General features: G+C 51.9%; 1 protein-coding gene across 3 annotated transcripts in view; it reads left to right on the top strand.

Moving 5' to 3' along the window:
* The first annotated feature begins 4,490 nt into the window (after positions 1–4,490).
* Positions 4,491–22,332, top strand: part of SLC5A10 (solute carrier family 5 member 10) — a 53,661-nt gene continuing 35,819 nt past the window's right edge. For 2 of the 3 annotated variants that reach the window (XM_090023278.1, XM_090023280.1), the window contains exons 1-7: positions 4,491–4,616; positions 6,682–6,753; positions 7,183–7,287; positions 8,092–8,151; positions 8,476–8,580; positions 16,714–16,819; positions 18,777–18,857. In XM_090023278.1, coding sequence (XP_089879404.1) covers positions 4,506–4,616; positions 6,682–6,753; positions 7,183–7,287; positions 8,092–8,151; positions 8,476–8,580; positions 16,714–16,819; positions 18,777–18,857 — 640 coding nt within the window. In that variant the 5' untranslated portion in view covers positions 4,491–4,505. The remainder of the gene's footprint in view (positions 4,617–6,681; positions 6,754–7,182; positions 7,288–8,091; positions 8,152–8,475; positions 8,581–16,713; positions 16,820–18,776; positions 18,858–22,332) is intronic. The other variant, XM_090023279.1, reaches the window with a different exon arrangement.

Here is a 22,332-nt window from a genome sequence, read left to right on the forward strand (position 1 = left end):
TTTTATTTAATAGTTATTTGCCACCTTAAAATGTGGCTTCATCATGAATTGCCATTGGGTGTGTGGCAGTATTGGAAGAATCTTTGGGTACCTTGACTTACTGCCTTTGCACGTACTCTGAGCTTATACTAATAAGGCAACTAATTGATTCGGTAATGTTGCTTTATTGTGAAACTGGGGAACAGGGGAAAGAAAATAATTGTTGAACTGCTGCACTTCACTAATTGCATGAAGTGGCTATCATACATAGTTCCATATAGCATCCTAGGTGTGCCTGGTGCTTTTAGACTGACAGGGCTCATCCATAATAAATGTGTGTACTTATTTGCTATCACTCCATCAATTTCTATGCTGTGTCCTGCTGTTGACAAAGCCTTAAAGTCTTGGGCTTCCTTTTAACATTCGTTATCCAGGTGTGCATATATTCACAAATGCTTCATTAGGTTGGTCTGGCTCCATAATCATTCATTTGTAGAAAATCCTTTTTGAATGCTGTTGATGGGCAATGACAACTAAATATCTCTATGCTTCATTAGCAATGAGCCATTGTGTTGCAAACAAGAATCTAATGTTTCCTTGGGTTTTTTTCCAGTCTGCAGATGTGCTTAGAGGGTGGCATAGAGACAGATGAGCAGGCACAGCAACAACAGTGGGGAGCCCAGCTTAGGTTTCAGGCCCTCTGCTTTTCTGCATTACAGAATGAAAACCCATGGCCGTCTCCCTCAAATCACCAGGTCCATAAGGTAGGTAGTTACAGAGATCCCTCAGCAGGTCTGGCATGCTCTTTGGAGGGCACAGCTGGGATAAACATATGTACTGTCAGCTTAGACGCTTGAGTTTCAGGGACCTGAACCTCCCACAGGTTCTGGCTATAACAACTGACACCCAGGTCCTGTTTTGGCTATGCAGTCCCAGCTCAAGCCCTTTATCACCTTAATTAAATGCAAACTATGTTAACAAAATACTTGGGTTTCAAGATCAAGTGCTCAGAAATTAAGTAATGTCTCAGTTAAGTTTATACAGTCTGGGTTAAATTGGTGAGTTTCCTTTTTTTATACGTGAAAGGATGGAGCATCCTTGGTGATTTAAGCTGGTCAGACTTTGCATACGCTGGATAGTGGAAACGTCAGATTCTAGTTGCTAAGCCTCTTTTCCTAGGTTTGGTAACTTTTTTTTCCCCCCAAGGATTTAGAACACGGGTTGAATTTGTGGTGGTAAAAGGCGGCATGTCCCTGATGCACAGCCCGTTTGCTCCATGCTGAATTTCAAGTTCCTATTCCAAAGCAGGGGACCTCTCTCAGAAAAGGCCTCAGTATTTTTAGCACTTGTAGAAATGCTGAACCTCAGCCTCTTTGTCTTCCTTCCTTCTGTCCAAAATCTTCAGCTTGAGGCTGGCACACATGCTGGGGGGCACTTCAGCTCAAATGTTACAATCAGGCTGGCAACAGGGACATCTTCTATCTAGGAAGTATTGTGTAAAAATAATAGGTGGTGCTATAATAGACTGATCTGAAACATGTACTGTCTTGTGCTAAATTCTGGATCTGGAGTTTGAGCTCCCAAGTTGTGTGTTTTAGGATTTAGGGTTTTGTTCTGCTCCATTACAGAAAGACTGTATTTTTGGAATTTGAATTCAGGGGTGTTCTGGGTCAGTTCCTAATTTCAAATGCCTGCCAAAGACAGAGTCCTTTTGGCACTGGCAAAAATAGAAGTGATTAACAACCTTTGGCGACATTAACAAAGGAAAACAAAGTGAGAAACGCCTTTCTATCATCCAAGGGCACAAACAAACTTTTGCTTGGCTGCAGGATGGCTGCTCCATTTGCCAACAGTCAATCCGTTGTTATTTGAGTTGCTGAGGAGCTATCTGCTTGCTTAACAAAACAAAACAATCCCCTAGTGTCAACTCAAACATTATTGTCCTTTCTGATAATCCCAGGAAGTTATGTTTCCATAAGGCTGTTATCTTATCCGTAAAGTTGATTTCTGGTGTTTCCTGTCCAGAAATACATGTGCTACATGTAAATGTTGAAATACAATATGCTTGCCTTGGTTATACTTTAACACTAGTAGGTTATTAAACCATCAAGAGGTGTTACTAGATACACTAAGATGACATATTAACATCATAGGGCTCCAAGAAAAAATCTAGGTTAAACTGTAATAGGTCAGCAGGCTTGAGGACTTGGACTTTAAGGTCAAAAGCACTCGGCATTTGCTGATGTGAGAGCATCCAGAGCTTTATCAAGTTATTAGGAAGATGTACTGTGAATTTATTCAAGTCACTTATGGTCATTATAGCAGTGCAACCCTTATGCCATGGTGATGTATGTCACCTCCTTTTTAAATAAAAGGGTGTCACTTAGCTAAGCAAAGTGTAATTTGACTGACACTTGGTATCGGATGCACTGAAAGCAAATGCCACGTCTCACTGTTTTCCCTTTACTCAGGTGCTTTGAGAATTGCAAGGGGCTTCACAAACCAGCAGTGATAATATTTTGATGTTGAGCAAACTACCCACTGTGAATAAGGTGTACGGCAAGGTTACACTTGGTAGTTTCTGGCAGGACATGAAGAATATTGTACCCACATGTGAGGCTCAAGGAGCCTGGTTCTTTAACAGAGGAGTGGCATTTGTAGCCTTGCCTTATTGAAAGACTTCAGCTGGAGTAGAGAAGAGAGGCAGGCAAGGAGATAATTCATCTGCTTTCCAAGCAGCCTGAAGGTGAGATGCAGGCTGCCGGGGTTTTCTGCTGTTCTTCCATGCTAGAGTTGGAAGTGGTTTTCAGCTGGGTGTTAGTGCTGTCTCAGTGTGTCAGCCTATGGGCTCTGTTTTGGCGCTCTGCGGTTTTATAGTCACAGCTGAGTAGAAGAGTCCTGTTGCAGAGGGAAGAAAGTGCAGCTGCTTGCTACAGTTATGAATTTGAGTCTCACTAGGCACGTAGGAAGGCTGCCCTCAGCCAACTTGGCTGTCTGTGGGTACCAGGCCACTTGGTGATTGCACATGATGTTCCTTGTGTGCTTTTGCCCACAGAAACCAACTTGTCCTAGTTCTGCCAGGCTGGCGGGCTGCTAGGTTCAAGCAGTCCTTTGACCTTCTAGATCAGTGGGGACCAACCTTTTTGGCAGGCATGCCACAAGTTAGCCCTGCACTTTTCTCAAGCGCTACTCCAATCTCCTTCCCTTCCCTGATTCACTGCTCTACTTTCTGCTTCTGAACTGATCTGCTGCTCCCCTTTCTGTATCTCTCACTCTCCCCTTCCTGATCTGCCACACACACACACACACACACACACACACACTCTCTCTCTCTCTCTCTCTCTCTCTCTTTGCCTATGTCACTTGTGGCATGCATGCAACAAGTTGCCCACCCCTTTTCTAGATCAAAAAGCTGATTTTGGGGCCTTGTCCCTTTCAACACAAGTAGTAAGAACCATATATGTCATTTTTTATTTCCCTGTCAGGGTCCAATGCCTGGGTGTTGTGGGTGAAGAGAAGTTATCTTAGTGGTTGCTGCTGCTGCTTGCTTTGCTTCAGCTTTTTGTGATATGAAAATCACTTCCATGGTAAATCTTTCAACCGCAGGATGTCTGGCTGGAAAGAGACATGTGGTCCAAGAATCCAGGCCAACACTTCTAAACCATAATGTCCATGGGAGCGTTCCTTTTCCACACCTACAGCTCTCAGTCTATTAAAGACTACAGATATTCAAGGGCCCCCTTAATGTGCCCCCATAGCCTTGAGGGAACAGCCTCTTCTCTTCATAAATGTTTCTCAATAAAACCCCCATTAAATTGGTCCTATAGTTTGGAAGCTTCTGTCTTGAGCTGATTCTCAAACTTTATTGTTGTATAGCTCTCTGGGGGAAAGGAAGCTCATGGGCACCTATACAATCCTGTAACATCTTGCTCTGTACATCAAAGAGATGGACTCTGGGCAATGGAGAATCTAAATACAATGGTATGAGTGCCACTGATTTCTTTCAAACTTCTGCTTTAGTTTCAGGTTATTGGTACTTGCAATACCTCCTTTGCCCATTTATGAGCCTTCTTCCTTGTGCAAGGAATGAAGGAGAGGATGACTATGCCTCGAGTAGCCTACAGCCTGTTTAAAGGAGGAATCTCTGGCTCGATACTTGAGGAATGTCTCCAGGATTATTACATAGGACCATCCGCCTTCAAACGTGAGCATATGTGGAGTCCTTTTACCTTCTGTTGTTTGCAGCAACCAGAAATGGTATGTTTACGATTCAGCAGCTGCCTAATTTACTGGACTTTGCTGTGGGTCCCTGAGCAGCCATACACTAGGAGGAAAGGGGTGGGAGGTGGATGCCAGGCTGCACTTTGACTACCAGTCTGTCCACACAAGCACCTTCACAGAGTGGAAATCGCAGCTTTGCCTGGCTTAATGATCAATTCTCACCAGCCGCTAACGAGTTACTAAGTCAGTTATTGTCCATTGGATCCTGTGGCTCTTGCTTGGGGCCAGGCTGGGAATGGAGGAGGATGGAGAACAATTCCACGACTGGATCCTTCCTCCCTCTGCAGCAGTTCAGCGTGGCTGACATTATTGTCATCACGGTTTATTTTGCCTTAAACATAGCAGTGGGAATATGGGTAAGAGGGTCTTTTGTTTCATTGGTTGGTGTGTGCTTTGGTCTGTGAAGCCTCTCTCTTTTCCTCTCTCAGGCAGCACTCAAACTAATCCGGAGCTGCCATTCTGAAATCCCTGCTGGTTGATGACTTTATTTTCCTCTTGCATTTTAGCCTCAGGCTTTCTCAGCTTGAGTCTGGAAGGTGCTGGGAGCACTTGGCTCCCACTGATTCCATCCGAAATGTTCCAAAGTGCTGTGCTATGACCAGGTCCACCCCACATAGCTTTGAATGCGGAGTCCACACAACCCAGTAGGCCAATGGAGAAGGGTTCCCTGAATGAAGAGGGGTTGTGAGATCTGGCTCTAGCTATTTGTGGCATAGTTTCAGAGTGCTTAGATGGCTGCTGGAGATGCTGAACACAGCTCCAAGAGGCTTTCCATGGATGTCAGGACCTCTGATGATCAGTCCACCCCCGTGCATCCATGACAGCAAGCAGATGTGAAATTTTGGCTTACGGAAAACTTCTTCTGTTCAGTTTCCTCATTGATTCTTGGCTTCTGGATTGTTGTGGACCCTAACCCAATAACTGATGCCAGACCACAGGAAAACTAAGCCCAGCTGGAGATTTAAATCTTCTCAATAGAGAGCCTCTTGCTGTGACACACGAGTTGAGTTTCCGATACTACCCCCTCTGAATGGGAAACCTGATGGGAAGCAGTGATAAGATCTGGAGAATGCCCTGCTCTGTGGGCAGGAGAGCCCCCTCAGCCTAGCATTGCTTCTCTGGGTGGGCTTTCAGAGCCTGCAGCTTTTGGGGCAAATGAAAGAGGTGGCTGGGTGGAGCCACTGAGATACCTGCTGTTTCTAGTGCTCCTGGTGCCACAGGAGCATTCTCACCTTTCTGGGACCACAGAAGCGCTCTCACTCTTTCTTAGTAAGACTGATATAGTACAGAACATTTTGTGGTGATTGCATTCTCGTTCATAACTGCATTGCCTTGACTTCCAGCCCTGGCACACTGAAATGAAGTCAGGTTTTCTGTTTCAGATGCTTCTGAGCAATGTATCCCTAGGATCTGCTGATGTTATTCCCAATGCACCCAGGACTATGTTACCTACCTATCTCAAATTACTCCAGCATCTCTTAGCAGTCTGCACTGGTTGTGAAGCAGCTCTTGGACAGGTTGTTCTTGGCAATTTCATGTATAGCTTGGCCTGTGAGAGCTAACAATTATCTCATTGCACATACTGATCAGCGCAGACCTGGGGATGTTCGGAGGATGCTTTGCAAATTAAGCCTGTGCTTACGTGTTTGATGAGATTAGGGTGAGAAGTCTCAGTGCCTTCTAGGATCAAGCTCTTCTGTAGGATGAAATCCACTTGAAGTAGACAAGGATACCTCTGCTTGGTTCTTCGCAGCCACTGCATCATGCATGGGCTGTGATAAAGAACAATGTTGCTGCTGAAGCAGCATGTACAGCCTGTCCTCTCTCTCAGGCTCAGTAATTAAGCCATGCACACCTGTGTGCACACATGCTCCCTGGAAATGGCACTGTAACTTATGCAGGAAGACCTGAGACTTATGGGCACATGTCCCTCTGCCTCTTGACTTGAAGGGGAGTCTCTGTACTCCCTGGACTGGCATTAGGAGCATGATATATTACCCACTTCAGTCCACAGAAAGATGCACATTGGCATATCTTAAGAGCTCTCTGCAGGATGTAAGCAGGCCTGGCTCTAGCCATTAGAGGCAGCAGCACCTGACCCCTGTCTCAGTGGCCCGTAGTTGGGGGCCATGGAGGAAATGTAGCTTGAGCTGGCAAGGGGTTAGACCCCATAGCCAAGCCCCCTACTCAGCACTGGGGGTTGGATGTACCCATCCTCTTGGATTCCCTGTCTGAGAGGTTCTTTCTGAGCTGCTCTTGTTCCTGACGGGCTGCATCCTGCTCAGGACACTGCTGTCGGCTCACATCTCTGATGCAGATCTTGTCACTTGTCCAAAGTCTTCTGCCTCTGGGTCATGTGCTGGGATGGGTCTGCAGGAGCTGGGCCGGGCCCTTCCCATGCTAATGCCTGTTTCCTCTCAGTCCTCGTGCAGGGTAAACAGGAACACGCTGAGTGGCTACTTCCTTGCGGGCAGGAACATGGCTTGGTGGCCTGTAAGTAAATGCCATCTCCCTCCCTTCCACTTCCACACAGGAGGATAGTTGGCAGGTTCAGGTCCCACATCCAGGGGGTCTGTGGCAGAGCAAGTGCCCCCAGGAAAAAGAGAGCAATGAGGCCTCTCTTGCTGGTGTGGACGGAGGTCTTCCATGCTGGGTGATTGTCCCCACCAGTGCCTGTGGATGGGGCACACATTAGCCAGCTTGCACAGCACTGCCTTATTGCCAGGTGGGCTCTTTGCAGTCTGCCAGGCATCGATGCCTGCTCAGTGCCATCCTGGGTAGCCGCAGCCCTGCTTGAAACCAACCCAGCTCTGTGGTTCCACTGTCACATTGGAGCAGGCTTCTGTAAGCTAGTCACTGCCAAGAGGCTGCTGCCCAGCTTGGCCGCTTGCACCAACGGTGCTTCTTGTTTCTGGTTTGTAGATCGGAGCCTCCCTCTTTGCCAGCAGCGAAGGATCTGGGCTCTTCATTGGGCTGGCAGGGACAGGAGCTGCGGGGGGCATCGCCGTCACTGGATTTGAGTGGAATGTAAGAATCCCTTCATGTTATTAAGCAGGTTGTCACTGGAGCCCCCTGGGACAGCAACCCCTGCCCTACAGAAGGGGTCACCTGACTGTTTGCAAGTAACCCTGCTGGGGCTGAGAAGAGTTAATGTGTCAAGGGAGGAGGATGACATGGGGCATGGACACACAGCACGCTTACTCTCAAATTACGCCCACCCCTACGTGGCCAGGCACTGAGGTAGCGCCTGCTTTGGGCAGCCCATCTGAGAGTGCTGGCTGTATGTGCTCTGTACTGCAGAGTACATGGACTGTGGGATGAGATCTGGGGTAAATTACTCCAGGATAAATGTGTCATGTGTCTGCACCCAGTTTGTCCCTGTCACTGGTTGGTCTGCACACGGCGTGCTGGGATCAGCTGAAGAACCCAAGCCTTAAATTCTTGCGGAGGTCCCATGTCCAACCTTGCAGCCATCTCCCAGGGCAGGTGATTCCACAGTGATAGGCTAGTAGCCAGTCTGCTGGTTTTCTGAACATCACCTCCAAAGGCTTCCCCTCCAGCATAAGGCCCTGGGCACTGATCCTCTCAGTCAGTGCCCAAGAAGGTCACATGAACACTTTGTAAGAGCAAAGCCAGGAGCTAAGGACTGGGGGGCAAGGGGGTTCTGTCAGGCCTGGGTAGCTGGCCAGTTCACCCCTTGAAGCCAGTGGGAGTCACAGGTCTGTATTTAAAAGCAGGGCTGGGCCCAGGTCAAGCCAGTGGTGCTTAAGTCACAGCCCCTTCTGCAGATGGTGCAGCAGTAATTCAGGCTTTGCTCCTGGTTCTCTGTAGGCCACCTATGTCCTGCTGGCGCTGGCATGGGTGTTTGTGCCTGTCTACATCTCCGCAGGGGTAAGTGCACCCTGACTCCCCTGTTCTCATCATTGGTGACTCATGTGCTGCCTCTGGGGTCATGCAGAGACACCCCATGCAGGACCTGGCCCTTTGCCTCCTGTGTGACCCTCTTGTAATAACCCCCTTCTGCCTGGATAAGTGGGAAAGCATCTTTTCCTATCCCCTGACCCCTGGGGGAGGTATCCCAAGAGTTTCCTTTAGCTGTCCAGCATCCTCCTGGCACTTTTCATCTACCTCCCCTGTATCAATTTGGGCTGCAGGGTCCTTTAGGTAAGGCTGTGGTGCCACGCGGTGACTGTGCTCCTTGTTTCCCTGTCTCAGATCATCACTGTGCCTGAGTACCTGCAGAGGAGGTTTGGAGGCGAGCGGATCCGCACGTACCTCTCGGGCCTCTCGCTTCTGCTCTCTGTCTTCACCAAGATATCGGTGAGTAACCCCCAGCTGACTGTTTTCTCAATGCCTGTGAAACTCCAGGTTTGCTGGACTAATGTTGGCCTGTGAACCCCTGGGCAAAGGCCACAGCAGCAAGAGCATCTGTGTGGTGGTGGCCTCTGGGAGTGTATTTGATACCCAGCAGGATCTCACATCAGTGGCAGCCTGGAAACAGCAGGATAGGATAAAAGCAGCTGCAAGAGGTGTCAGGGGAGGCAGAGCCCGGAAGTGCTTCATATGTGGTTGGAGGAAGGACCAGCATCCAGACAAGCCCCACATGCTGAGGACTAGCTGGCCTCTGCAAACAGCCCCCAAGCCTGGACCACATGTGCTGCCCCTGGCAGGCTCTCCAGCACAGATGTTTCCTGCAGGGCACGTGTAGAAAGGGCCCATCACATTTAGCAGGGAAGAAGAAAATAGAGCTTGAGTGGAACTTACCTGTGAACTGAAGGACTCGAATTCAGGAGTGAGCACCTTGGGCTTGGTTTTGTTGTTATGGAGTAGGTGAAGGGAGGGTTGGTGTAGTTTATAGGATGTCCCAAGCGCCTTAAGAAAAGGTGGGTTCTCTGGGATTTTTCCATTGGGAGGTGCAGCTTGGGCTTCATTTCAAGAGCTTTCTAGCTGTGCTAAGAACAACCCATGCTTCTCTCAGCACCCTCCTTGGCACCTTAGCATCCTTAGTCAGGCTGGAAGGGACTTCCAGAGGTCATCTAGTCCAACCCCCTGCCTGAGGCAGGATGGCAAGGTTTTCTCTTTAGCAAGGCTTTCTTCAGTGCTAACTCAGCTGTGTCCCAGTGCAAAGCACACAGGGGCTTGCAAAGGGACCTGGGGAGCTGCAGGTAGCAAAAAGGCCTCTGGTCCTGAGCCTTGTCAGTTCTGCATGGGAAGAGAGCCCTGGCGCAGTCTGGAGGGAGGGGACATGCTGTAGGAAATGAGTCTGTGTGGCTTCCGGAGCTAGGGGCTGGGGGGCCTGATGCATTGTCTGATAAGGTCCTGCCATGAGACCGGGAGAGCAAGGGATGTGGTGCTAGTGTTGCAGAGCTAGAGGCAGACTGGTGCTTCTGGTCCAGCAAACTAGTTCCCCACCAGGGGGTGCTTGGAGCCAGCGGGTGCATCCCTGGCTCTGTCCTGTAGACTCCAGCCTGTTTCAGGAGCTCTCTCCTTCCCTGCAGGTAGGCTGCTACTTTTCCAGCTTGCTCTGAAATGCTTTGGCTGTTGAATCTGCTTCCATGCAACACAGCGTTAATTTGGAGCCTGCATCCAGGCAATGGGATCTTCCCTGCCCTGTTCAGAGAGACAAAGAGGGCAGCAGCTAGAAAGTCTTTAAAATAATGCTTCAGTTGCTTGTCATTAGCTGTGTTGGATCCCCTGGCACTGCAGTAATGCACCTGCCCTTCTGCAGGGAGCCCAGCTCTCCAATGGGAAAAGACACTGGAAAGCAAGCATGGGATACTGAAGAGACATTTCAGCCTGGCCTGGTACGCTCCACCTGTCTTGGCTGTCAAGAGAGTAGGGCTCTACTCCCAGCTCTGCCACTGACCTGCTGCATGGCCTTGGGCATGCCACTTTGCTCTGGGCTCTTGTACCCTTTGACTGGTTAATCTGCAGGCTAGCTGGGGTGGGGACTGGCTCTCACTGTCAGTCCCGCCCTTGGCTCAGTGGGGCCCTGACCTCATTTGTTACCACCCAAGAAATGACCATTTAAATAGCCCCTCATCATCAATGGATTCAAAGCCAGATTGTCATTTGTGCTGCTGAGAGCATCCTAAACCAGCAGGAGCTGGTGGTGCTCACCAGGTAGCTCTGCTCCTTGGCCCTTGCTATGGACTCCAGGGCCTGGTGGACTGCTGGGGTGTTCTGGTAGATAGAGGTGTCAGTTCCTGGCTCTTCATCACTCATCGCCATTCAAGATCCCACAGCAGGTTTCCAAAATCAAAGCTGGTAGCAAGAGCGGCTGGCCACACGCCACTTCGGGGGATTGCTTGCTGGCTTCCTCTGTCCTGGGGCTTTCAGCTGGCTCTATTATTTCTTGGCTTAGCCTAGTTCTGGAGTGTTGCTTTCTTCTGTTAAGTAGCAGCTGCTCTGTCTCACTCCAGAGCTGGAGGCACTGCAGTGATGGTGTTGTAGGTGGAACACCAGTTAAATATGGAAGTGAGAAGATGATTACCTGACCCATCGCAGAATCATCAAATCATAGAAAATAAGGGTTGGAAGGAACCTCAGGAGGTCACACCTAGTCCAACGCCATGCTCAAAGCAGGACCAGCCCCAACTATCTCATCCCAGCCAAGGCTTTGTCTAGACGGGTCTTGCAAACCTCCAAGGATGGAAAGTCTACCACCTCTCTGGGTAACCTGTTCCAGTGCTTTACTACTGTCCTCATGAGAGCTTTTCCTAATATCTAACCTAAACTTCCCTTGCTGCAACTTGAGTCCATTGCTCCTTGTTCTGTCATCTGCCCCCACTGAGAACAGCCCAGCCTCATCCCCTGCAGGGATTCATAGATATTAGGGTCAGAAGGGACATCAGCAGATCATCAAGTCCGACCCCCTGCCCTGGTCCGGAAAGAGCGCTGGGGTCAGATGAGTTGAAGGCTGCTAACAAATCCCCCCCCACAGCCTTCTCTTCTGCAGATAAAATAAGCCCTGTTCCCCCAGCCTCTCCTCACAAGTCATGTGCCTCATTTTCCTCCACTGGACTCTCTCCAATTTGTCTACATCCTTTCTGTAGTCCCTCTGTATCTGCCTGGCTGTTGTTTTCCTGCAGCCCTTGGTCCCTCACATCTCGTCTGTGCAGTGTCCAGGAGAAAACTCCTTGCTGCTCTTAGGAAGCTGGTGGAAGAAGCAGAGAGAGAGATGCCATAGGCTCTGTACCTATATAACTTCCCTCACTGCACCTGTTATGGATCCCAAGGAGAATTGTCTGTAGCCGCTAAACCTCTTCAGTCCGGCAGTGGAGCGGGATCTTCAGAAGGACTGGCTGGCTGTTCTCAGTCCTGGCACATCTTGGTCCATGTGGTGGTTGTGGCTCATGTCCTTATCACCAGTAGCGGTGTCCCTACATCTGCTTGTGTATTCTCAAGAGTGGGGTGCGTGCACCGCCGACAAGGCCCGGACAGTCTGCGCATGTGGGGCTGCACCCTCAGACGGACTTTTTAATGCTGTGCCGCGGAGCTGCAGATTCGGAGAGCTGCTTTGAAAACCCCTGGGAGGCAGATCTTCTGGACTGTAACACGATGGAGCTCGTCCATTTGGTCCTGCCTTTCCCCGACGGCGTCATTCAGGCTTGGTGCGGGCACTGGTTGTGTCCCAGAGTTTTCACAGCCTGGCCTCTCATGTCTCTTGGGAGTCCAAACCCATCAGGAGTAATTGTAATGGGGGGTTTAAGGAATATAAGAGGGAACCCCCAAGAACTTGAGGGCTGGGGGCTGTGCGATATGGAGTCTGTCTCCAAGTTGTCCCAGCTGCCCCCTCTTCTAGGGTCATTTCACCCATCATAATGGAGCAGGTTGCCGCATATTGAGGCTAGATTTCCCTTGGGCATGGATCACACACCTGCCATGCACAGCTCCAAGCAGCTGTTGTCCTGCTAATTGTTCCTGGTTTTGAAGGGCAGAAGGGGACTGGTGTGATCATCTCACCTCACCTTCTGGACATCCCCAGTCTGAGAACCCCAAAGTTTATGAACTTTGCACCTTAATTGCATTGGTTGGATTTTTCTGGCCTTGCAAAGATCACAGCCACATGCCCCAAATACTTGCCTATTCTTCTGGTGTTTTTCTGTTCACCTGGGGTCAGTGCTTGAAACTGAGAGACGCTCCCTACATGGCCCACCCTATGCCTTTTCTCTGCTAAAGTGACAGCTTCTTTGCTTTGCTGCATTTCCCCAGTCTCTGAGTCACGCAGAATCCAGAAACTGGCTTCATCAGGGAGATTATGCTGGCATCTAACCCTGTTCAGGGTGGATTTGGATGCTGTAGCTGTTGTGATGGGCTGGGATGAATATCTGTGTGTAGAGAGGCAGAGCTGCCCTGAGATAAACTGATTCAGTCTTGTGTCACCAAATCCCCACAGCTGGGGCCTGGAGAGGTGGCGTTGTGAAACCAGCAATGCGCTCACCAAGGTGTTACCACCCTGTCCCTTGCTGGGATTGCCCTGAAGCACGAGGGTCAGTAGTTCATTTTTTCCCCCTACCTGGTATCCTTGGAGATGCCATGTTGGTCTCAAATCCCCATGCCCCTAAGCTAATTAACAGTGTTTTCTAGAAAAGATATAGCCCCTCGTTCCTCTTCAGCCTGCCACATGCTGGTTCATTCAAGTGGCCAGCTCCCATCAGAGGTGCATGGAGGCTGCTTCACCATCCGGGGCTTACTCTCTTGGCTCCTCCGTGAGCCTGGGCTACAGTGCTGAAGGTGGACTTAGACCCTGTTATCCACGCAGTATATCAGCGTACAGCAGGGGCTCCAAATGAGCTGTCGCCGATGTGTTGCCCCCTTTAAATGGGAGATGGGAGCCCTTAAAAAGATCCACATGCCCTGTACCAGGTGGGCAGCCCATGCGAGCACATCAAGAGCATCAACTGTCTGTAACAAATTCCTCCATCTCACAGCTAATTCATCTGTTGCTGCCCTGGCTTTGCCAGCGTCATAGTGCTAAAGCTGTGAAATTCAAACCCTGCAAAGGCCCTTTGTGTCTTTTGTGAGGTGTTGATGGCATTGGAGAAGAGCAGGTTTCTCAATGAGGTCACTCAGAGGCAAGGAATAGTAATCCTCCTGACAGCACCAATGGGCTTAACTTCAAAGGCTTTTGCTCTCTTTTTATGACTGAAATGACTTGCTTCACGAGTGGGTCATGCCTTTTAATTAGCTTGTTTTTGTATTAGGGACATCTTATGAACGAGTCAATCACATGCTCCTGCTTTTTTCTCTCCTCCACCCAAGCAAAATTAGAAGAAAGGGAGGCAGCAAGGCCATAGCTTCCTCATAGAGAGGGATTAGGATCACTTGCACATGGCTGCAAAAAAAAAAAAAAAGCATTAAGAAACCCAAGAGGAGCAATTTGGAAATAGGATCCTGGGAGCTGGGCTCTTCCAGATGGGCTGGGGTGTAGATGGGGGAGCACACCGAGAGTTTGCTGGGGTGTTGGCCTGCAGGGTAATAACGAACTGAAGTGGTGTCAGGTGTCCTAAAGGACAAGGCTGCTCCTTCATAGTCATGGCCCAGTGCTGCGATGGAATCACCGTTGGTGGAAGCTGTTGCCCCGCTGAGGTGCTGGGAGCAGATGGTGGGAGAGGACAGCCTGCCCCATCAGTGCTGTGGGCTGAAGCAAAGCCGTCACTTGAGTTGTGTTCCCAGAGGAGGGAGGCCTGTATTGTGGATGGTGCCAGCATGGCTGCTACTGCATGGCCTTCCTTGTGCATAATTTCAGCAGAGCACCCGAGGCCTGGATGAACTGGGGGGTCCTGGACTGGTCCAGCCAGAGCTGAGGAAATAAAGAACCTTAATGGAAACATGAATGAAAACATCCACTTCGAACAGGCCGTCTTCGCCTGGTGGGAACTTTCCAGTGGAAGGGTTGGCTTGGGGACATCAAGTGGTCATTCGTTCCATTCGGGAGTGTTGTGCAATTAGGGGCAGATCCCAGTTCTGTGACCCGGAGGGTCTTGGCACTGTGCTCTCCCCTGGACTGGGAGAGCCATGGGGGTGTGAGGTGGTTGTAGAGCCATGGCCTTTATCTGGAGTGCCATGGTCCAGATCTTGCTGCTGGTTACATGGGCACCGTCCTGGGATCGAATGTGGATGCCCCACCCTGAGCAAACCATGATGTAAGCCAGCGGCATGCTGGCATCAGGTCCCGCCCAGCTCGGTATGAATCTGGCATGCTCCCTTCATCCTTACTGTACTGGGAGCACAAGAAAACCTTGGGGCCCTGCCTGGCTCGGTACAGATGGCGTAATGCTGGGACCCGCTGTAGGGCCCAGCCTGGGACCGCTCTTTGGAAAACAGGAGGCAGATCTCGATGCTCAGCAGTAGTTCTCAACTTTCGTTGGACTCAATACAGCCCCCATTACACTCAAGGCAGCCCTTGGAAAATGCCGGCTCTTTGCTTTCACTCATCTTGTGATGACAGAAAAATAACAGAGCAGTTCTGTTGCAAAGAACTCAGAAAGGCCGCAGCAGCACTGACTGTTTGGGATGCTCTGGATTCCTGTCGGAAATCTCTGGGTTCATCTCCTAAATCATGCGTAGGTGTTTGCACACCTCACCATGCTAATAGCGTGGCAGCCTTGAAAGGATCTCACAGAGCCCTAGTGCCACTGAGGAACACTTAAAAGGTTTATCAGTTTTCTGTTTTGTTCTCAGGCCGCAGGGAAAGTAGAGCAGTTCCCATTACAGCTTCACGGCGGGCTGGGTGGTGATCATCTCCAATGCCTCCCTGGTACCAAACCTGTGCCAGACTGATTCAGAAGCCGGTCACCCATCCTCCGGGGCCAAATGTGGAGTGAGCTGCTATGGGGTTAGGGTGCTTTCATCCTCCCAACGCTAATATCAGGTGACAGTTCCCACATGACTATGCTTGATGGTTTGTTTGTGGGAAGCGTCCCAGCGAGGTGAAGGGAAGAAGATGTCAAGTGGAGCTGACTGGTTGGGCCTGGGTGGCTGTGGGCAGAGAGGAAGCATCAGCACTTGGAGGTGAAGGCCGGCGGTATCCGCTCCCTTTGCCATCACTGGCCTAGTTTGCATCTCCATCACCCAGATCAAGCCAGGTGTGACTGTGTAGGAAGATGCCCAATGCTGGGGTGTCTTCGTGTTGAGCTCCTGGGGTGGGTGATAGAGCCATCCAGGCTGGCTGGGGGGGTCTTCCTGTGGCATTTCTGGCTGACTTGAGGCCTGATTCCCTGTGAGGTTGGCACAGGGAGATATGAACTACCCCTCCCTCTTCCCTTCTGACTGTGGATACATCCCCACTACATTGAGAGCAGCTCATTAGACCCACCCCAGCCCATGTTCATCCCAGCTTGGGCACCGAGAGCAGCGTAGTTGCACCGACACAGCGCTCTCTGTGGCATGCACAGCTGGGTAAGTACCCAGGCAGGGAGCTGAGCTGTGCCATGGCTAGCCTGCTACCTGGGCAGGCTGGTTTGGAGGAACCACATTTCCATGAGCTGCAGTCACAGCAGTGCTTAGGCGATGCTCATGTGGATCCCATCTGCCTGAGATCCCCTTCCACCCCCACGCACTCTCCCACACACGTGAGGCTTCCAGCTCATGGCCTGCTGCCCCGACATGGACAGCCCGGAGCTCAGAAGCGTTCGGCAGCACCTGGCAAGGAGTGGCATCTTGGCAGCCCTTTCAAAGTTGATGTGGGTGCCAAAGGAACAAATCCAGTCAAGTAACAGGCAGAGAGCCGCCAGCACCCACCCCTTTCTACATTACTGCGTTGCTCACGCGTGCCTTGGGGGCTGGGGCGGCATGGAAAGATGGCAAGCGGGTGTGCTGAGCTGGTAAAACGGAGGAAAAACAGAGGCCTAGCTGCGTCTTCATGCTCAGGATGGCCCCGCACTGCCCTTCGGCTTTTTCTAGGTGTCGGGTGAGCTGTTGCTCTGCTCCCAGAGCTCCGGGGCCGGGCAAGGGCATGACGTCCGTAGCTCAGTGTGACTGGAAATCAGACTTCTGCCCCATCTGCTGTGCCAAGTGCCCCACTCCTTGAAGCACCGGCTGATGGGGCCTGTTGAACTCAGGCCCTGCTCTGTAGGTCCTTCACCCCTCTTTTAGGACAGCGAGAAACATTTGAGTTAGCAGCCCTGAGTTTTCTTCCTGCTTATCCCTCTTCTGGGTGCAGCATGGTGACTGGCCATTAGAGCTCCCTTCTCCCCGTCCTCTAACAGGATGAATGTCAGCCGTGCTGTGAGCTGGCATCTCTGGCTTATTGCAGGCACATCAGGCGTGCTCTGCTTGCGCTGTAGCACGGGAGGAAGTTGCCATGCTCATGTTTGCTCTGTTTTGGCTGTTCCCCACTACCCCTGTTCATAGGATAAAGAGAAGTGCAGCCTCTAGCCCTGTCCCCATGCACCACCCAGCACCCTCACAGAGCCTCATTCAGACATGTCTGTGTTTTGTTTCACGCAGACTGACCTGTACTCCGGGGCCCTGTTTGTGCAAGTCTGCCTGGGCTGGAACCTCTACCTCTCCACCGTCCTGGTGCTGGTGGTCACGGCTCTCTACACCGTTGCAGGTGCGTTGCTCAGTGGCTGGCGGAGAGAGGGGAGGCCGGTGCAGAGCAGAAAGTGAGCTGCATTTTGGCCCCCCTGTATCTTGTGCCCATACTTGTGAGCCTGGTCAACTGGAGTGCTTGTGTGACGACCGCACGATGGGGCTCTTAACTTCTGGGAGCTTATTCTTTCTCCAGTGTGTGCTTTAATGTCCCTCTCCCATAAAATCATAGAAAATTAGGGCTGGAAGGGACATCAGAAGGTCATCTGGTCCAGCCCCCCTGCTCAAAGCAGGACCAGCCCCAGTTATACATGTACATCTCTATGTGCGCGCAGCCATATGAGTAATATCCATCATGGAGACGTTCCTATTTTTTGGTTCGTAACAGGGTCTCGCAGCTTATCCCAGGGACCCCAGCTAACACACTTACCCACCAGCTGCCCTGCTTACGATAGTCCTTAATGGTCTTTGTCTGTGGAGCTCTTCGCCAATGTTAACCCATTCATCCTCAGAAACTCTCATCTCAGCAAGATCAGGAATAAGTTGAATTATTTCTGTTTTATTGATGGAGCCGCTACAGTTGTTTTTCCAGTGATTCATGGAGTGTGGAGGTGTTGGGTTCAGAGCTGGGATTAGGATTCGTATCTTCCTTGTTCTCAGTCCCATGCTTGGACCCTTTGTTGGCCTCTCAATTATTGCCATCAGTGGCGTGTTCCCTTCTTCGTCAGCTCCCGTGGGTGCACCCAGTGTACGATTTGGCGTGGGACCTTCCCGTCAGTCAGACCGATGCACCTTCCAAGCTGTGGTGGATTTTGCGACTCTAGTCTCAAGCAAATCGCTTGCATTTTTTTTTTCTCCTGCCTACAAAGCACATGGTAGTGCCGGGAATTTTACCCCAGGTTCAGGGACTGGGTGCGGCCCCTGACTCATGGAGCCATGAGAACATTTCTAAAAAACCAGGTCATCAAATCGGATGTTGCCGATTGTCTGAAACCCAGAAGGACCTGGCTGTGAGTCACTTGCCCGGGTTGCAGTCGGTTCATTTGTTGAACCATTTTCTTTACGGCTCAGCTCCTTTTTAAGCCCTTGTTTTCCATGAGCTGAATAACTCTGCTGTCATGAGGTGAGCTGTCTTGCATCAACGGCGAGGATGAAAAAGGACTGGTTGGCAAAGAGGGGATGAAAGGGCTCAACTCAACTACATGACTAATAGGGGCCCTGTTGAATGGGCAAGGTTGGGGTGGGTATAAGCTTCAGGAAGGGTGAGGAATTGCCCAAGGGAGCCTGAGGGGCAGAGATGGGATAATGGGGTGATGTTAATTAGAGGAAGGAAATAAATGGCTTGGTAACATAAGCATTTGGGCTGGAAGAGGGTGAGCAAGGGGATGCGGGAGGAGCCCATCTGCTGGAATATTTTTAAATGAGGCAAAGAAAGGAGGTCTTAACGTGGAGTCTTAGGGCTGAAAAGGACCTTGAGATCATCGAATCCAACCACAAGCCCAGCGAAAAGCTCCTGCTTCGCTGGCTGAAGGGGAGCAGCCAGGCTCTCTCTGAAGCACGTGCCTCTGCTATGCCCCTGAGTCTCTCCTGCTGCCTCCTGGCCCTGTGTGCTGATGACTGGGCCTGGTGCTGCCCCTGCCTCGTGCCTGGAAGTCCAGCGACCTTGTGCCCTGCGCTCTGGCCCAGCCCGGCCGCCACCTTGAATCATGGCTTCTCTGGTTCCTCGAAGCCATTCCCCTCCCCCCTTCACCTCACGCCTGTGATCCCCTCGCTGCACAGAAGTGAACGGAGCTGGTCCTCCTGTTTTCCTTCAGTAAAGGCCTTTCCAGGCCCTGTCCTCGTTGGGAAGCCTGTGGTGGGTTGTGGGGGGCAATAACCCACAGACACATCTCCATAAGAGCCATTAGCTTTATTGTGCAGTTACCGCAAAGCCCGCCCCTGGCCGAGACCCTGACGCCGTGCCCGTTTGTCTCGCGCAGGTGGCCTGGTGGCCGTCATCTACACCGATGCGCTGCAGACCCTCATCATGGTCATTGGCGCGGTCACCTTGGCTGTGAAAGGTAAGGCCCCGGGGTAGCTCAGACAGCCCCCGGCATCCCCTTTTCACTGATATAAATTAAAATCCCCCATGGGCTGTCATGGTGCCTAGGCTTCTTGCCAGCCCTCGGCCTAGGGGTGCAGTCCATCACTAGCGACCTTCCTGCTCTTTCATCCATACCGCCAGCCCTCCAGAGTATCCCCGCAGTCTGGGTTGGAGGGAAACCTGGAGTCAGGCGTTGCTCCGGGGAATTCCCCGCTGTTGGCTGGCGGGACCTGAGCCACGGAGCAGCTTCCTTGAGGGACACACACGCAGCCACAGCCAAGGCAGAAGCGTCACCCTCCCACGGGGCTGCCCTCATGTCATTTCGTTAAGTAACGGATGTGAGGATGCCGGTCTCTGTCGGGCCTTAATGGCTTTAGCCTCACGACATCCCGGTGAGGTAGGGAAGTGTCGTTGCTCTCCCGGCACAGAGGTGACTGAGGCCTGGAGCGCGCCCGAAGTCAAGCCCCTTCGTCGCTGACCTGGTGGCCAACGTGCTGGGCACCCACCGCATGCAGCGGAGCTGGCTGAGGCACCCAGACTTGAAAGAGGTTTGACCCAAGTGCCTTGCACACGGTTTCTCGAGGAGGAAGGAGCCAGATCTGCCGCCACAGCAGCGCTTTGTACATGCGGCGCCCATCGCTGGCTGGCCCATTTCCCACACAGCATATGTACACAGATAAGGCCAGCAATAGGAGAGGCCTTTGTGTTACTAGACGTGGAAGGAATATTCCCAACAGGTAGGGAATAGGAATAAAGCACCCATGCCAGAACTGAGCCAAGCAAAAGAGGCTGGCCTGCGTCTGCTGGTAGAAGTGGCTGAGGATGCACCCCTGATGGAGAAGTCGGAGCTGGGGGTGCCCCTGTATTGCTCAGCGGCAACAAAGGAGGTCCTTCAAGGCTCGTGGCCACCAGCGGGATCATAGCGGAGGAACAGCAGGAAGGCCTGTGTAAAGCTAATACTTATCCAAGGCATTCCTAGGGCAGCCCCTGCACGTGCTGTAGCTCTTTGCCTCTCTCTAACGACTGGATCATGCCAGGAGGGGTGAGTCCGGGGCTATTGCCATGGGAGAGGTGCCTGCTCTTTGTTCTGAAGCCAGAGGTTCAGTCCCACTGGGATGTGGCACAAATGCTCCACGGCAGGGTCCTTTGTCTCAGGAGAGGCTGTGGATCTGGTGCGCCCCTTTGGGCTATAGACCTGATTTGCTTTCCCACACAGCCACCTCTGCCGTGACGCAGTGTCTAAGTGCCGTAGCAGTCCAGGAGGATACAGCCAGGGCTCGGCTCTGGGATTGCTCTCGGCAGCGCCAGGGCTGGCTCACGTGTGCCAGGCCTGCTCAGCCCCTCAGCGCTGGCTGGGATGGAGCTTGCCTCTGCCCGCAGGTGAGAACAAACGTGCTGTCGTGCCCACGCCCTTGTTGTGGCTCAGTTACCATGGCACATTAGGATCATTCAGCACTTTTGGCATTCGCCACCCTGACATGCACCTGGGGGCACTTGCTAGCATGGGTGAGGGGGCCAGGGGCTTCACAGCCTCCTTCCCTGCAGCTGCTCTTCTTACCCAGCCTGCCTCTGGTTGCAAAGGCGGGTGTCAGCAGTTGCAAAACCATGCCCTTGCATCCCCTGCAGGCCCCAGTAACCTAAATACGTCTGTGTGCTTCCTCTTGTGATTTAGCATTCGCTAGCTGCCCCTCCGCTATTAGAGTGCTCAACACCTGTGCGAACCCAGGGATCAGGTGTGCCTCTACCAGCCATGCAGGGAAGGTAGCCAGTGCTCCTGGCATGGGTTCAGGATGAGTTTGCAAATCCAGGTTCTGTCTGAAATAAGATGAGCCTATTTTCAGAGTGGCGCATTGCAGCTGCATGTGAGATGGCTGAAGTCCCCATCCCTGAACACGTCCCCCTGGGATGACATTAGGCAGGAGATGTTGATCATTGATCACAAAGCTGGAAGCTGGTTACATGGTGGGCGGATTGAAAGGGAAGGGGTCCAGGGGAGGCCTCTGGGCAAGAATCATGCTTATTTGGGGGGTGTGATCTTACAAAAGAGACCGTAACAGATTCAAGCCCCAGATGGAGGTCAGGACTCTTGGTCTCCCCATCCCTGCTTTGGGGAATTTGCCTTGGTTTCTTGCAAAGATAGATGCCACTGGCAAACTTCAGCTTTGCCTTTTGAGCATCCCCACAGCTCTAGGGTCTTTGCATCTGAGGTCTGGTGCAGGTCCGTCTCACAGGGTGAAGCCCATTCAGAGATCCCCATGCTGCAGGAGACCCTAGGGAGTGCAGAGGAGAAGGCCTGTGCTCATGGCTGTCATGTTACCTGAGGGTGACGCTTATAGAGCCCAGGCTGAATGCTCTTCTGAGCCAAAGTGTCAGTGCCTTGGAGCTGCGTAGCTACCTGGGCAGCCCCAGCAGATGCCAGGCCCTTCATCTCACTCTCAAGATCAGCTGCGGTCCAGAGGATCACTGCATGGGCTGGTAACCAGTTCACTTGGCACTGGGATTTTGGGGCTACCTGGGGCTGTCTCCTGTTCCATGCATTTTGGATGGGCACTTAAGAACACTGCCCAAGTAGACACCATCCCAGTGAAGGCCAGTCTCACAGAGGTGCCCCCTTAGATGGCACAGGAGGGGCTACAGACAAGAGGGGAAATGCCTGTGCAGCACTTGCCCAGCAGCCAAGGACCTGAGGTCATCCCAAAGCTCCCAGACTTGGAGCAGAGCTGGGGCCAGCTCCAGACCCAGCTCTGATTCTCGCTGAGCAGCAGAACGGCTGAGCAGAGGAAAAGCCCAAGAGGCAAAGCCCAGGGGCTTCCCTGCCCCACCCAGCACATTCATCTGGCTGGGCTGGAAGCCGCCCTTCTTGCATGTCTGGGCTTGGGCTTGGCCCAGCCCTTGATAACGGGGTTGCTTCCTCCAACCAGCCGACTCTTCCCCTCCACTCTGGCGCCCTCCTCCCCTCTGGTAATGGCTCATGGTGAGTATGTGGTGCCAACACACCTGCCATGCCCAGGGTGAGAGCTGCCAGGCCAGGCAGATGTGTGTGCAGATCAGCTATGCAGTAAAGGTTGGGGGAGACAGAGAGGCTGGTGACCAGTATTTTCTTCCCTTCCTCTGGAAACCAGGTGTGTTGCCTTCCCAGAGGAGCTGGGGCCAGATTCTCCTCCCAGTTACACTAGCCAAACTCCCCAGCTTTAATGGAGCTGCGCTGGTGCAACTGCAAGCAGCATCCAGTGTCCATCTTGCCCTTCCCTCTCCAGCGCAAAGAAGAGCACTGAGCCTGGATACCCGGCAGCATCACATGCGGCGGCCCAGGGCAGTACAATGCCCATAGCAGTTGTAATGCTGCAAGGTAGCTGCCACAGCAGGTCTCACTGTGGGAGAGGTGTGGAGCCTGTGGTCAGCAATGGGAGCAGAGTGCTTGTGTGTGCTTTCCTGTTTATACAGCCGGGCTG

The sequence above is a fragment of the Crocodylus siamensis genome, chromosome 12 (genome assembly GCF_052110815.1).
Source record: "Crocodylus siamensis isolate JL-2025a chromosome 12, ASM5211081v1, whole genome shotgun sequence".
NCBI lineage: Eukaryota > Metazoa > Chordata > Crocodylia > Crocodylidae > Crocodylus > Crocodylus siamensis.